The sequence below is a fragment of the Ahaetulla prasina genome, chromosome 1 (genome assembly GCF_028640845.1).
Source record: "Ahaetulla prasina isolate Xishuangbanna chromosome 1, ASM2864084v1, whole genome shotgun sequence".
Classification (NCBI taxonomy): domain Eukaryota; kingdom Metazoa; phylum Chordata; class Lepidosauria; order Squamata; family Colubridae; genus Ahaetulla; species Ahaetulla prasina.
The window spans coordinates 20476197-20489191 of record NC_080539.1 but is presented as its reverse complement, the minus strand read 5'-3'; the positions used below and the strand labels follow the sequence as shown (position 1 = coordinate 20489191).

Here is a 12995-nt window from a genome sequence, read left to right as displayed (position 1 = left end):
ATCCAAATCTTTTCATTTCCCAACCCCCCATTACATAAAATAATACTTCCTAATTATTCAAAGGCAATCTGATATTTCTTAATCTGATATCTGTTTTGTAAATAATCAATCCATTTTTTCCATTCAATTAAATATCTTTCCTGCGTGTTGTCTTTCAAAAAAACTGAGATTTTAGCCATCTCAGCCAAGTTAGTAACTTTCAATATCCATTCGTCTATTGTAGGTAACTCTTTTTTCTTCCAATATTGTCCAATCAACAGCCTTGCTGCTGTTATTAAATTCAAAATCAATTTAGTCTCAATCCCTGTACAATCCGTTATAATTCCCAAAAGGTGTTAAGCAATAGTCTTCATCCATTTGTATATTATATACAAAGTCAACTTATTGCCCCCAACAATCTGGGTACTCATTTTACCTACCTTATAAAGGATGGAAGGCTGAGTCAACCTTGGGCCTGGTGGGACTTGAACTTGCAGTAATTGCAAGCAGCTGTGTTAATAACAGACTGTCTTAGTCTGTTGAGCCACCAGAGGCCATGCCTCTAGTGCCTTTCCAGAATCTGCCAGCAAGTTTTAACTTTGAATGATGTGACTAAAGAGAAGATGACTGAATCTATACGGGCTGAATTATCTTACTTATTTTAACATAATTTTAATTGCATTTCAATTGTTAAAATTAGTTTTCGTCTTGCCCATGCCACTTTTTTGAGCATGCATGATCCCTGAAGGATAAGCGTGGCCTTCAAAATGACATAACTATAGCTTAGCATGATGTATAACAAGCTAGAGAAACACCTTATTTGTAGGTCATTACAGGTAGTCCTCAACTGAAGACCACAACCGAGCCCAAAATTTATGTTGTTAAATGAGAAATTTGTTAACTGAGTTTTGCCCCATTTTACAATGCTTTTTGCCAGATTTGTTCTGTCGCCCCACACACACTCCGGCTAGCCCACAGAGAACTACAATGCTGATCCAGCCCCCGAAGAAATCCAGTATGATACCCCTTACATGAACCAAGATGTGTTTTGAAATGTGCATTTTCTTAAACAAATTCACTTGGAAGTGATGCTAACGGGACCATCTGCATCAGACGTACCCTCCAGCCATTAACAAAAGATCATGTATGCAGGATTACCTTGCTGGGGGTCACATATTAACTCCCCTTTGCAGAGCCCCCAACAATCTTTCCCCCATCTCTTTATGTATTCAGAACTCCTGTATGTAGGGATGATGGGGAGATACAGGCTTACAATCAATCATGCACAGGAACAGCAAATACTTAGAGCCCCCTTCACAAACTATTTCAGTGTGAATCTCTATATTGGTTGTATGCACACAATACCCCAGATGACAAGCTAGCTAATCCCATGTTAGCCTAGCATGTTGTGATTAATTTATAGTTCAAATTGGGTTGAGTAACACAACGGCTCCTGTTATCCTTGAGCAAGCATGTCATTCTCATGAACACAACTTATATGAGAATTGAAAGAGAGAAAGAAGGCCTAGGTTCAAAACCAATGTTAGGCCTATTGATTGATTGGTTGATTGATTAATTATGCCTAGTCTTTCCTGGGCATCTATCAGCCTTCTGTGCCATCTTTTAGCTTTGTCTATCTTTTAGGATTGGTGAGAGGCAAAGATAATTATCTTACTCTTACTATTTTTTTTTAAACGATGGTAAAAATTTTTAGAAATGTAATAAATCAACATATTTTAACTGCTACTAAATATGCTAGTTGCATTTTGTTCGAGTGACAAGGGAAAAAAAACCCCAGATAACTATGCCTGGCAGCAGGCAAAGCAGTTTTATAAGTTAATAGTGATAATTCACTCTGTTACAGGCCATACTGTACGCAGAACGTTTTTACCAACTGGTGGAAACATCTATGCCAAAAGCTTTCAAAACCGTAAAAGAATTAGGTTTACAACTACTGTAAGCAGAATGCAGCTATTAATTGTGGAGGCACCCTTTATTTAAATACTAGTATATTTTTAAATATTTGGATTAGCTTTTAACTACATTATCCCAGCAAACCAAGACATTTAAAAATTACTACTGCTGATCTATTTATTTATTTATTATATTTGTTAGCTGCCTCAATCAAGCTGATTTCAGGATTTCAAGCACTGTCGTGATTAAAAAGGCAATGGAATATTTAAGGGAAAGCCATTCTGATCTTAATTACAGGCATGATTCAGCAGTAAACACCTTCTAAAACTCTGGAAGAATGACAGCTCCACTCCTGTGTTCACTCATTTGGGAGGAAACACCATGTAATTAACAATACTTTTGAGCATGAATATGTAAATTGCCCACAACGCAGAGATAAATTAAGACTGGAATCAGGGGAACAAGAAAGAAAGAAAAATAAAAGAATCCCCCTACACAAACATGCATTACACATGCCTGGAGGAAAAACATTTATTCACACAGGGAGAATGATTTGAGAAAACCATTTTGACTCTTAGCCAAAGAAATGAAATCAAATTACGTTAGTGGGGAGTAGGGTGAAGGGCTGAAAATCCCAACCGTGTTTGTTTGGTGTGGAATTTGGGAAGCAGAGCATCAGGACTTATGAACAGTATCAGAGAGACAATGATACGGAGCACAGATACCCCCAGGAAAACAATCTTCTTGCATCATTCCACATTCTAGACACGTCCTGAGATTATAACTACTGGAATTGCCGACAGCGCACTATGAGCTAGACATTCACAGCAACCTTTAGCAGCTCTACCAGCTTGTCCTTTTCCATCTAATATTTATTCAAAGTTATTACGATTTGCAAATGGGGTGGGGGAGAGAAAAAGGGAAGAGCCTGTTCAAAGATGTGGCAATCGGGTCATCACGTGGAAGGGTGCAATGGTTAGAATGCGGCATTGCAGGCTGACTCTCCCAACTGACAGCAGTTCGATTCTGACCGGCTCAAGGTTGACTCAGCCTTCCATCCTTTCGAGGTCGGTAAAATGAGGACCCAGAATATTGGGGGCCATAGGCTGACCTTGTAAATTGCTTAGAGAAGGCTGTAAAGCACTGTGAAGCAGTATATAAGTCTAAGTGCTATTGCTACTGCTAAGGGAGGCAGACTGCAGAAAGGGTCAGCAGCCATTATGAATCATAGAAACATAGCAAAACCCACAAGACCAAGTGGCTCTGGGTTTGGGGTTCGTTGACTCAGGGAGAATTGCCACCTTTGGTCTTGGATGGGGTGGCACTACCCCAAACAGATCCTGTGTGTAATCTGGAGGTTCTCCTGGACTCACAATTCTTGCTCAACGAGCAGGTGGCAGTCGTGGCCAGGTGGGCCTTTGTGCAGGTTGTGCACCAGTTACACCCTTTCCTGAACCAACAATCCCTACTCACAGCCACGCATGCCCTAGTCAGTTCCCATCTTGACTATTGCAATGCGCTCTACATGGGGCTGCCCTTAAAGAGCATCCGGAAGCTCCAGTTGGTGCAAAATGCAGCATGGTTTTGTACAGACCCTGGTGTGCACATGTATCACCTCTCCGGCAAGAGCTGTATTGGCTGCCGATTGGTGCAATTCAAGGTGCTTTAAAGCCCTTCATGGCTTGGGCCCAGGTTATCAAAGGAACTGTCTCTTGCTGGTCCCATCTACCCGACCCATCAGAGGAATGTTGCGGGTACCCATCCTCTAGGGCCGTGATAGCGAACCGGTGGCACGCAGAGCTCTCTATGTGGGCACATGCACTGTCGCCAGCTGCTCTTCTGGTTTCCGGTGTGCACATGTGTGTGGCCAGCTGGTCTTTGCGGGCGCCGGAGCACCAAAAAATGGCCAAGAAACAGGCATGTGCGCATCAGCCAGCTGTTCTTAGGCTTTCTGGTGCTCTGGCGCGCTCAAAGACCAAATGGCCGGTGCGTGCATGCACACTGGCCAGTTGGTCTGTGCATGCACGCACGTTCCAGTTTGGGCACTGGGTGCCAAAAAGGTTCACCATCACTACCCTAGGGAGATATACCTGGTGGGACCCAGAAGAAGGGTCTTCTCCGTGGTGGCTCCCTCTCTCTGGAAAAGCATTCCCTCAGAGATTAAAATGGGCCCCACTCTCTCTTCCGGAATGTGCTGAAGACCTGGTTCTGCCAGCAGGTCTAGGGAACCCAGAGCAGGATGGAGCCCATTAAATGGCTCGTGTGATCTGCTGTTCCCAAGGTGGAGGGTGATTTTATTATATTATATTAGTTTTATTGTTTTAAATGAGGTTTTATATTCTGTAAGCCTCCTTGAGTCGCCATCTGCGAATAGGCGGCAATATACATTCAACAAATAATAATAATAAAACTATGAGAGAAACATCCTTGTTGTTCAGTATTTTGTCATGCTCATCTGAGGAAGTTTTAAGACAGTGGCCAATGCTGAACTAATTCCCAGGATCCCCTGCAATAGCCATGTTGGCGGAGGGTTGATTTCTTTATTATTTCTTTCTTTATATTTCGTAGTTCTAGACCACCCATCCCCTTTAAAGATTTTCCCAACCTGGACAGCCGATAGGTAGGAGTGAGCTACAGGATGTCTCCCTCTTCCCCTCCGAGTATTAATCATGATTTAGCATTATGGCTTCATTATTGCTGAAACTAGCAACTAGACAGGAACAAAAATTGGATTTGCTCATTTACAAATCCTAATTAAGAAAGAGATTGGTCAGGATCAAAAAAGACAGGACACAAATGACAGAAGCCCAACAGAAGAATGTGGGTAGGAAGAAAAATAATTGTGAATTATCCTCTTCTCGTACCTTCTTCAAACAGCATTTAGCATAACCTGTCCCAATCTTAAGACTCCATGTGTGACTGTAATGCAGCTCTCATTATCTTGATTAGGTTAGGGACTTTGATAGATGCTAATCATAATTAGCAGCGACACAGGTATAATATGATCCATAAAGAAAATTTGCAAATTCAGGGGGAAAGGAATGAGACAGGAACTCACTCGGAACCTGGGCTCAAAAATTATGCTAAAGCATAATTATTTTTAGATGCAAAAGCCTTAATAACCTGGTTTACCTAACACTAGGGTGCAAGTATTACAAGCGGGAGTGGCTGGGTTCAAACATTTTATTAAGCTAAAAGCTAAGAAACAAAATTATCATTTAGTGAAAGGTGTAAGCCTAGCATATAATCTGCACTGGATCACCCACTGCCTAAAACACATTTTCCCTTCTCAATTGGTTTGCATCTGCACTTACCTGCTGATGCTGCCGGGCTCCATCTGTGATCGACTTGACAACTACCTCAATTAATTGTTTGCACATCATCTGTCAGGAAGCAAAAGACTGGCAATTAATAAGCTCGAACCATATTTGGAAATACATTCTGCAAACAGACAACAAAAACTCCCCTTAAAAATACCCACATGCAGTTCAATTGATAAAGAGATGTCGATCAGACAAAAGGAAGAAGGTAATTAGTGGAACTCGCTGTCACAACATGAGGTGGAAGGGGATTTTAAAAGCGGATTAGGCAAATTTGTAGCAGAAACGATCAATATTATTAAGTGGGATGGCACATACATCCCCTACGTTCAGAGATACTGTCCCTGAATACTAATTCTGAATACCACTTCTGAGCAAACAACCATTGGAGAAGGCTGTTTCCTTCATGCCCTATTTATATCCTATCAGAAACAGGATGCTGCATTGAAGGGTTATTCTTCTCTGGTTTTATTGACATCGCAGGCGTTGTCCAGTACCTGCTTCTGATTACTTGTGCCACAATGTCCATGTGCCACTACGTGCCACAATGCCAGAAGAAGGAACCCTATAAGAAAAATCAGCTCCATTATAGATTAGTCCATAGGTACGCAACGATGGTAACTCTTATGGACTCCAATTCCCAAAATTTCTGAGCTGGCCATGCAGGCTCAGGAATTCTGGGAGTTGAAGTCCTCAAGTCATAAAGCTACCATAGTTACCCACCCCTGAATAACTGATAAATGTCCTGTATGGGCTCCCTTGAAATGTGTTAGCTACAGCAGGAGTCTCCAACCTTAGCCCCTTTAAGACTTGTGGACTTCAACTCCCAGTGTTCCTCAGCCAGCAAAGCTGGCTGAGGATCTCTGAGAGTTGAAGTCCACAAGTTTTAAAGGGGCTAAGGTTGGAGACCTTTGAGCTACAGCTCTCAAAATTTTCAGCCAATATGGGAATTTGGGGGAAGGGGGGGGGGGGTTTTGAAGCCCCAATACACTTCAAAGTTATCATCCTAGAGAAGATTAATTGAGATATGGAAAACTACGCTTTGGTCAAAAAAACAAAAAATGCCTTTCCTTTGAGGGAGGATGCTTTCCTCACACGCATCTGACGGGCAACACATAAACATGCATTTACCAAGGTCAATACAGGTAGTCCTCATTTAACGACTGTTTGAAATTAAAACAGCAATGAAAAAGTAACTTTTATGGCCAGTCCTCACAACTGTTGCAACACTGATCACGGTCAGGTGATCAAGATTTGGATGCTTCACAACCAGAAGGTCTTTCTAAACATAGTGGCATCCCACAGTTACATGATGGCCAGCTACGTGCTTCACAGTTGGCTTCTGACAATGGAGAAGGCAGCAATAAAACTGCAAATCATGGTGATACAACATCTTGCTTAATGACTGCGGGTGATTTGCTTAACAACAGAAATGGAGATGAGGTTCTTATCCCATCGCAGCCACACGTGATGTCTCTCTTAATGAACACGTCACTTAGTGATGAAGTTGCCAAACTTGATTGTGGACATTAAGTGAAGACACCCTGTAATAGTGATGTGGAAAAATGGGAAAGCGAGGCATTTCACCTACCGGGTGGCGCTCAAACAAGTCAAGAAACATGGCTCCAGTCAGCGGGCTCTTGCGTTTGGTCAGAAACAAGTTCAAAGCTTCCTTGTACACGGCAGTCACCCGCTCCAGATCCACACTGCCAAGATCAATGCGCTAGAACGGTAAAAAGGCGAAGGATGAAATATTTTGCAAAGCAACTATCTTTACCGCAATTCAACAGTTCCTAAGAATAGCTCTTGCGCAAGATGTGACACAAAGGCAGGAAATAAAATTATGATTTACAGGTAAGCCTGCCTATAAATGTGCGAAAATAGGGAATGCATATCGAAGTCACAGGTTTCAAAAAATTGTTAGAAAGAAGCAGAATGGATCTCACGTGGGTCTGGAAAAAAAAATGCCATGGCTTTAATGAATCATCTCATTGAATTAATAAGGCTTTTAAATCGATGGCACCTTTTGGAGGTTTGCACAGACGCCTGAAATCAATGATTTGATAAATAACACCAAAGTGCCAAGCACCAAAAGTGCAAAACCCAAAACACTTCCAAATAATTTTTAACGCCTGCACAGCTCTACTGCAGGCATGTATATACAACACGCACGGACACATATGGGGTGGTTATGCCATGACTTTAATGAATCATCTCATTGAATTAATAAGACTTTTAAATCGATGGCACCTTTTGGAGGTTTGCAAGTTAACAGCAGCAATTGGTACCAGAATTTCTGCTGGAAAGCTGTGCAGACATGAAACATGACTGCATGGCTTAGCAACAGGACCAACCGCCGTCATTAACTGAACTGCAGCAGTTGCAAGCAGTCCTGGTAACTTCCTTCCCGTCTGAGCTCCCTCTGACAACCAAAATCAGTTCGGGGGAAAAAACCCCAAAAAAACACAAAACGGTCTGTCTATCAAGTAAGTAGCTTCTGCCAGATGAGGATGGGCTGTGCGGCAGAATGCTAGTGACCAGAGCGGCACAAGTGCAGCAAGGCTTGAGGTGACTGATACTGGGTGGAAGTAAATGCAATGAACCGGTGCAGGCAAGGGAAGTGAGGCATGGGGCAGTTGGAGCTTGGTGGGGTTAAGGAGTGAGTAGGTGCACAGGGGTGGAGGAGAGGTGTGAGGAAACTCAGGAAGGGTGCTCAGAGGAACACAAATGGAGGGGAGGAGGTGCAGCAACACGTGGAGAGGGTGCACAGGAGTGCACAAGGGTGGTGCATCAAGACTCAGGGAAGATGTGCTGGAATGCACAAGTGGCCAACGCAGTGCAAGTACAGAGGAGCTGGGGAAGGGTGTGGAGTGGAGGAGACCTGCAACCTTCCCTGCTGGCTTCCCCACTGACTTTCTGGGGAAGCCAGAAGGAAAGGTCACAAATGGCGACTGTATAATTGCTGGGTGAATTTATATAGTAAGCTGCCAGCCACCCAGATCACAATCATGTGACTACAGGGATGTTGGGACAGATTTGACAAAACCTGGGGAATACCTATAAAATTACCTGTATCTTCTTGTTTATTTAAAATACTTTATGCTCTATCGTTTTGCTTATAGTGTCATCTGAAAAGATTGCTACAGAAGCAGCAAACTAGAATTAGCAACAGACTTGAAACGCATTAAGAGCTTAAAAAATAATAATGATATTATTCAGCAAGCAAGGGAGAAAATGCCATCCCTCTGATAGTTCAGCGTCAGATTCCTCACAAATCCAGCCAAGATACAGCTGTGATTGGAAATATCTGCTGGTGCATTTCCTTATTTGGTTCCAATTTTTGAAGAGCATCAGGATACAGGAGGCATTTTTCGGTGACAGCTCCAAAATACCTATATTGGCAGAACAGAGCTGTGTTTATCATCCCAAGAGTGGTAAAGGGGGCAACCTCTTACCTCTCCAGGTGACCCTTCACCTTCCTGTGAATTTTTCTTTTTCTTTTTTGTCTGTGCATCTTCTAAAGCCATTTCATCAGCTGGTGCGTTTCCCCTCAATACTCGGAAAAGGTACAACGATCCACTAAAAACAGAATGAAGAAACAGCCAAAGAAAAGTGCTGTTAAATATACCATACTTTGCAGCAAAATAATAACCCTATGGATTTACATAAAAGCAGGAGCCTAACCTCTGCATTTGCAGCATAACAAGAGCCGTGGTGGCGCAGTGGTTAGAGTGCAGTACTGCAGGCTACTTCTGCTGACTGGTGGCTGCCTGCAATTTGGCCGTTCAAATCTCACCAGGCTCAAGGTTGACTCAGCCTTCCATCCTTCCGAGGTGGGTAAAATGAGGACCCAGATTGTTGTTGGGGGCCATAGGCTGACTCTGTGAACTGCTTAGAGAGGGCTGTAAAGCTCTGTGAAGCGGTATATAAGTCTAAGTGCTATTACTAAGTGCTATAACATTAGGTCCCTGAAGTGGCTCACAGAGATCTTTCGTAAAATTAAAAGGAAGCCCAATTAATAAAGCAAGCAAAGGGCTAATCAAGAGAATTCTACACTGAGAATGCAAGTTTATTATTTATAATGTAAAGCACAGGCAAACATTTATTTTTAGTCAGCAGTGAGGAAAGTGCAATGTGAGCCTTCAGGGGAATTAATAGGAAAAGGAGCCTCCTTTTAATCACCTCCAGATTTAGATAACGATCCAAAGAAAGGTCTCTGATGAATGTTCAATGCAAGGACTAAATGTTGTTCATTTAGTCCTTTAAGAGTCAATGGCTTTGGATAATGAGATTGGGGCAGGCATGTAAATTTAATGGAATGGAATGGAATGGAGTGGAGTGGAGTGGAGTGGAGTGGAGTGGAGTGGAGTGGAATAGAATAGAATAGAATAGAATAGAATAGAATAGAATAGAATAGAATAGAATAGAATAGAATAGAATAGAATAGAATAGAATTTTTTTTATTTGAATTTATATCCCGCCCTTCTCCGAAGACTCAGGGCGGCTTATACTGTGTTAAGCAATAGTCTTCATCCATTTGTATATTATATACAAAGTCAACTTTTATTGCCCCCAACAATCTGGGTCCTCATTTTACCTACCTTATAAAGGATGGAAGGTTGAGTCAACCTTGGGCCTGGTGGGACTTGAACTTGCAGTAATTGTAAGCAGCTGTGTTAATAACAGACAGACTTAGTCTGCTGAACCACCAGAATAGAATAGAATAGAATAGAATAGAATAGAATAGAATAGAATAGAATAGAATAGAATAGAATAGAATAGAATAACAGAGTTGGAAGGGACCTTGGAGGCCTTCTAGTCCAACCCCCTGCCCAGGCAGGAAACCCTACGCCATTTCAGACAAATGGCTATCCAACATTTTCTTAAATTTTTCCAATGTTGGAGCATAGTTGTTAAGTTAGTAACCCGGTTGTTAAGCGATTCTGGCTTCCCTACTGACTTTGCTTGTCAGAAGGTCATAAAAATGGATCCCATGACCCCGGGACTCTGCAACCATCATAAATATGAACCAGTTGCAAAGTATCCGAATTTTGATCACGCAGCCAAGGAGATATTACAATGGTCGTATGTGTGAAAAACGATCATAAGTCATCTTTTTTTCAGTGCCCTTGCAACTTTGACCGGTCATTAAATGAACTGTTGTAAGACAAGGACTCATTGTACTCAAGCAGGACTTAAAAAGGCATTTGATGCGTGCGTGTTCCGGGCAGAGAACTTACCTGAAGTAATAGAGGGCTACTGAAGAGTCACTCTGCTTGCAGCTTCTCTTCACCAAACTTTCTAGCAAGGTGTGCAGTTCCTCCCGGATAGAGGACACATTTTTGCAGTATTGCTTGGATCTACACAAGCTGTTCCTAAACACCAAAAGAGAACATTCCACAAACAACATTAACTATCACAGAGAAATCCCACAGTGGTGCTTAGCCTTTCTATCACACTGGCTCTAAGCAAGTCATAATTTAAATCCATGCAACTGGTACAATAACATACAGATAAAATGCCAGGGAGGAATGGCACAATAGGGTCACGGTTCTAAGCCAGATGTCCACAATTGGGAGGCCCTAAAGCTACGAGTCATCCACTAAAGCAGGGGTGTCAAACTTGATTTCATTGAGGGACGCATCAGGGTTGCGTTTGACCTCGTAGAGCCGGAGTGGTTGGGGGGGGGCGTGGTCATGGTAGACGTGGCCATGGCAGGTGTTTTTGGCTGGCAGAGTGCTGCTGAAGGGCGGAGAGGCTGAAAATGGAAGGCGCTGGGGCCTTGCAGAGCCTCCACGCAGCCCGTTTATGGCCAGCAGAGTGCTGCTAAAGGTAGATCAGGCCACGGCCCGCGAGTTGTGGACTGTATTAAGTGCAGGTCAAGGTAATTAAAAACACCCCAAGTCAGCACAGGTAACTTGGCATATGTACAGTTTTCTCTCTCTCTCTCTTCTTTCCCCAACCCCCTCAGACACACACACACAGACACACAGAGACACACACACACGAATGCTTCTCTGAAACTGACGTGAAAATATCAGCAGTCTTCCGGAGATAATCTTGTTCTTGCTTGTTGGAGTCTGAGCTCATACTGTGCTCAATCACAGAAAGAAGAGGGTCAATGACACTGAAAACAAGAGGATTCCCTGCCTGCTTCGTCAGAAATAATTCAACCAAATCCAGGACCTGAATGAAAAATAAACAGAGACGGGTATCACATTAACAGCAACCCCCACCACTATAGGAAAAACCAAAACCTGGAAAGGAATCCATGGTTGAACTCCTTGTCTGATTAACATCTAATCCACGGGAGAAATTTATGAAATTCAAAAAAAAAACACCCCAAAACCAAGCATACAATTTAGTAATTTTCAAATAGTTTAACAAAATAAAATTAAATTAAAAAAACCCGCCACACTACTCTTTTGGTTGTTAGCCCAAAAAAGAATTGCTAATTAACTATCCCTCTCCAGTTTTATAGTAATACTTGGAAATCGTAATTAAAATAGCCCAACTGACAGCTAAGAAGAGAAAATAAAGAGTTTTGTTTTCTTCGGCTCAAAAACAAATAAAGATGGATAATGCGCTGGAGAAGTAAAAAAAAACAAAAACCAAACTACGATTGAAAGGTTAGACAGAAAGGAAATGATCAAACAGGAGCATAACGGATAAGGACATTTCAATGACAGCCTCACCAAAACTGAAGTGTTAAAGCAATTATCTTTATAATGGCAACATACAGCCACAAAAACCTAGAGACTAAAACTGAGAGAAAAAAGATAGGATCTCTTTGAAATAGAGATTTGGAAAACAGTAACCGGTCTACCAAGAAGAACCAATCAATCAGACATGGACCAAATAAAGCGGCAATTCCTGCAAGCAGCAACTCACACAATCTCTGTCATCTGCACCTCTATAACTGTCTGTTTTGGCTCTGCAACCAAACAAGACAAACATAGACTTCAATGGATAGTTAGAACTGTAGAAAAAACATTGGCTACCAACCTGCCTTCCACTGAGGACCTGCATACTGCAAGAGTTAAAAAGAGGGCTATGAAAATATCTACAGACCCCTGGCATCCTGGACATAAATTGTTTCAACTTCTACCCTCAAAATGATGCTATAGGACTCTGGACACCAGAACAACTAGACACAAGAACAGTTTCTTCTCGAATGCCATCACTCTGCTAAACAACTAATTCCCACAACACTGTCAAATTAACTACTGAGACTGTATTATTGTTCTTCTCATCCTTACTAGTACCTATCTCTTCCCATTTATGGCTATATCCATGTTGCTTGTATCTTTACAACTTATACTATTTTTATTGTTTCCTATTATGATTTGATTGCTTATTAGTATCCTATGATTATCACTAAGTGTTGTATCTTATGATTCTTGACGAATATATTTTATTTTTTCTTTATGTACACAGAGAGCATATGCACCAAAGACAAATTCCTTGTGTGTCATATCACACTTGGCCAATGATTTCTATTTGGGTACATGAGAGGAATGTGCAGTAGAACAAATTATTATATTCGGCAAGGTTTAAAGAAGTAAAAGGGAAGACAACGGGAAAAAAAATTAATTGATAGATTCCAAGGTATTATCTGTATGCTTCCAGAAGAATAGAAGACATTATAGGTCAAGGGTCTCCAACTCTGGCAACTTGTGGACTTCAACTCCCAGAATTCCTCAGCCAGCAAAACTGGCTGAGGAACTCTGGGAGTTGAAGTCCACAAGTCTTAAAGTTGCCAGGGTTGGAGATTCCTGTTAT

At 41.9% G+C, this 12995-nt stretch overlaps 1 protein-coding gene across 1 annotated transcript in view; it reads right to left on the bottom strand.

Moving 5' to 3' along the window:
• Positions 1-12995, bottom strand: part of MYBBP1A (MYB binding protein 1a) — a 100080-nt gene that overhangs the window by 36300 nt on the left and 50785 nt on the right. Inside the window, exons 19-23 of the mRNA XM_058164340.1 lie at positions 11242-11399; positions 10454-10588; positions 8669-8792; positions 6805-6936; positions 5208-5276 (exon numbers count right to left, since the gene is read on the bottom strand). Coding sequence (XP_058020323.1) covers positions 5208-5276; positions 6805-6936; positions 8669-8792; positions 10454-10588; positions 11242-11399 — 618 coding nt within the window. The remainder of the gene's footprint in view (positions 1-5207; positions 5277-6804; positions 6937-8668; positions 8793-10453; positions 10589-11241; positions 11400-12995) is intronic.